Source organism: Propithecus coquereli, unplaced genomic scaffold (genome assembly GCF_000956105.1).
Source record: "Propithecus coquereli isolate 6110/MARCELLA unplaced genomic scaffold, Pcoq_1.0 Scaffold205, whole genome shotgun sequence".
Classification (NCBI taxonomy): Eukaryota; Metazoa; Chordata; class Mammalia; order Primates; family Indriidae; genus Propithecus; species Propithecus coquereli.
Window position 1 is genome coordinate 4,602,530 of NW_012145523.1, and position 2,724 is coordinate 4,605,253.

The following is a 2,724-nucleotide window of genomic DNA, read 5'->3' on the forward strand; positions in this document are numbered from 1 at the left end:
TTACTATACATGTATACCTGTGATAGAGTTTATAAATTAGGTGTAGTTTGCAAGAGATGAGCAACAATAACTAATAACAGAATAATTATAACAACATGCCAGTGTCACTATCTTGTGCTCTGGAACCATTATTAAGTCAAATAAGGGTTACCTGAACACAAGCGCTGCAATACCACGACAGTTGCTCGATCACAGAGATGCCTACTAAGGGACTTGGGGGAGGGTAGCGTGTACAGTGTGGATATGCTGAACGAGGGGACGATTCAGGTCCTAGGTGGGACAGCGCAGGATGGTGCAACATTTTATCATAATACTCAGATTAGGACAGCAAGCAATTTAAAACTTGTGAATTGTTTATTTCTGGAATTTTCCATGTACTATTTTCAGACTGCAGTTGACCTCAGGTAACTGAAACCGAGAGGGGTCTTAATCATCATTGCACGTCTAGCACTGGCACAGTGCTGGATGCTTAGCAAATGCTCCATCATTACTCACTGAGTCAATAAAACCTACCCTACGGTCCTGAGCGCTAGTCCCATGTTCCAAACGCCTGTGTGGTAGTTTATCTACTCGATAAGCAACTGAGGAGCAAGCACTGCGTTTCAGGCTCTGTGCTGGACGTAGAAAAGGGAAGACTCACAGTTTAATTGGAGAAATAGACACACAAGGAATTGTTAATATATAATGTAGTATAATAAATGTAACTTGCTCAGGGGGCAGAAAACAACTAAATAACTCAAAAGGAAAGAGGCAACTCCCTTTATCTTCCCACATTTTATAAGTTCTTTGAGGACAGGAATAATTTTTTGTAATCTTTTAATTCCCCTTTCAGCAACCTTAAAGCAATGCTTGCATATTGTAAGAGTTTAATAAATATCTGCTAAATAAATGAACATATGAATAAACGAAGGAGGTTGATTTTAACATCTGGCAGCAAAGGTATTTATGCACGCCTTTAGGCACTTGTGAGCTGTGAATAGTATTTATCTCAAACTCATGAGATGCATGTGAGTCTTTTCCTTATTATCTCAATTTTGATCCACTTTACAGGTATGGCAGCGAGTGCAATTATGACAATGTGCTAGATTCTCCCTTTCCCTTCCATATGCGTTTTCAATTCAGCAAATTAAAGAGCTCCGTACTCAACACGCTGTCCTAGCTTCACAGAGCGAAAAGGGAGACTGCGCTGGCTGGAGCTGGGGCTTCGCTCTCTGGCCCACTCGGTGGCACACACACCTCTTGCAGGCAGGGACTCCCTCTGATTGTCGGAAGAGGCAACCAAAGAAAAATCCTAGCATTGATCCTCGAGCTGCTCACCCTCAGGCCAACTCTTCTTGCTTGGGTTAGGGCAGTATTTTTTTTTTATTATTTCAGCAAATTATGGGGGTACAGATGTAGGGCAGTATTTTAATCTTATTTCTATTGCCTTTAAAAAAAAAATCCTCAGAAATTTCCAGGGATGCTGTTCAAATCCATTTAGTTTCTGCGAGCTTCCAGAGGATTAGAACCAGAAACCAGAGCAAAAACATGCTGTCAGCTCCAGGGTAACCGCTCCAAGGCGGGCGTGGTCCTGATCATCTCAGAGGGTGTCAGGGTCCAGCGACCTAAAGGAGAATGCTTTGGAAACTGGAAAGCACTATACGGATGTCAGTTGCGATGACTGTAATTATGACTGTCCACCATAATTAATCACGTTGGGTCCTATTTTCCCGTATTTTCCCACAGGCGTAGCTCTTACTGACCTGAGTGTTGATATGGACTCTCTGGCTCCAGAGGACTTCCCGGGGAGTGGGCGTAGCTGGCCGTGCACGGGGACTGCGAGAAGGCGTGGCTGGGCGAGGGAGGGAGCGCAGAGCACGGGGGCTGCTGGAAGGAGTCGGGATAGGTGGCATTGTGTGGCATGAGTGGCTCGCTGTGCAGGGAGGCGCTGCGGAACTTGGCCAGGAGGCTGAGCTGGGGGTTATATTCGCTGTGTCTTGGCACGAGCACAGGAGGCAGCACTAGGATCAGAAGGGCACGAGAGAGTTAGAATTGGACACTGCTCATCAGTACAGAGTACAGTGGACATTTGCTTTTTTTGTCTGCCTATTTTTTGACGATAGAAGTGTTTTTCATTTGAGAACTATCCCCCCACTACTTTTTGTGCTCATTGTGAAACTGTCCATTAAGGTCCCCTGTCCACCACCCATGAAGTGAGTGTGTGGGTCAAGGTAAACCAACGGTCTTTGCCCTTGCGCCTGTACAATGTCACAATTCGTGAAAACATGTAGAGGAGGATCCTTCTAACGTCAGCACTCTAAAGAGACTGCCTATTCATTCCTACCTTAGAAATGACCGGAACAGTCCTAGTACTTAGCCTTCTAGAATCCTGTTTACTTCTTCCTTTAATTCTGCCAATAAAGTCTTTTTTTGGTTGTTATTAAGGCAAAATTGGTTTCTATTGCTTGCAATGAAACGTGATGCCCAGAATATTTTTCCTTCTAAGACCACGTTGAATTATTTAGATGACCTGCCTCAACTTCAGGCTCAGTAGTGCTACTGAAATAAAAAACATTCTATTTGTCCTTACTGGAAAGATTTAAAGGTGAGTGACTAAAAGTTATTATGTGAGATATAAATGGTGAATAATTAAAGTGAATAAGTAAAAGCGACTATAAGAAAATCTGTAAATCAAGTTTGTTCATTTTAGCATGTTCCTTCTGAGTTCCACTCTTTTTTTTTTTT

General features: G+C 43.1%; 1 protein-coding gene across 1 annotated transcript in view; it reads right to left on the bottom strand.

Moving 5' to 3' along the window:
• SMAD9 (SMAD family member 9) overlaps positions 1-2,724 on the bottom strand; it is a 38,567-nt gene that overhangs the window by 22,592 nt on the left and 13,251 nt on the right. Inside the window, exon 2 of the mRNA XM_012644046.1 lies at positions 1,739-2,000. Coding sequence (XP_012499500.1) covers positions 1,739-2,000 — 262 coding nt within the window. The remainder of the gene's footprint in view (positions 1-1,738; positions 2,001-2,724) is intronic.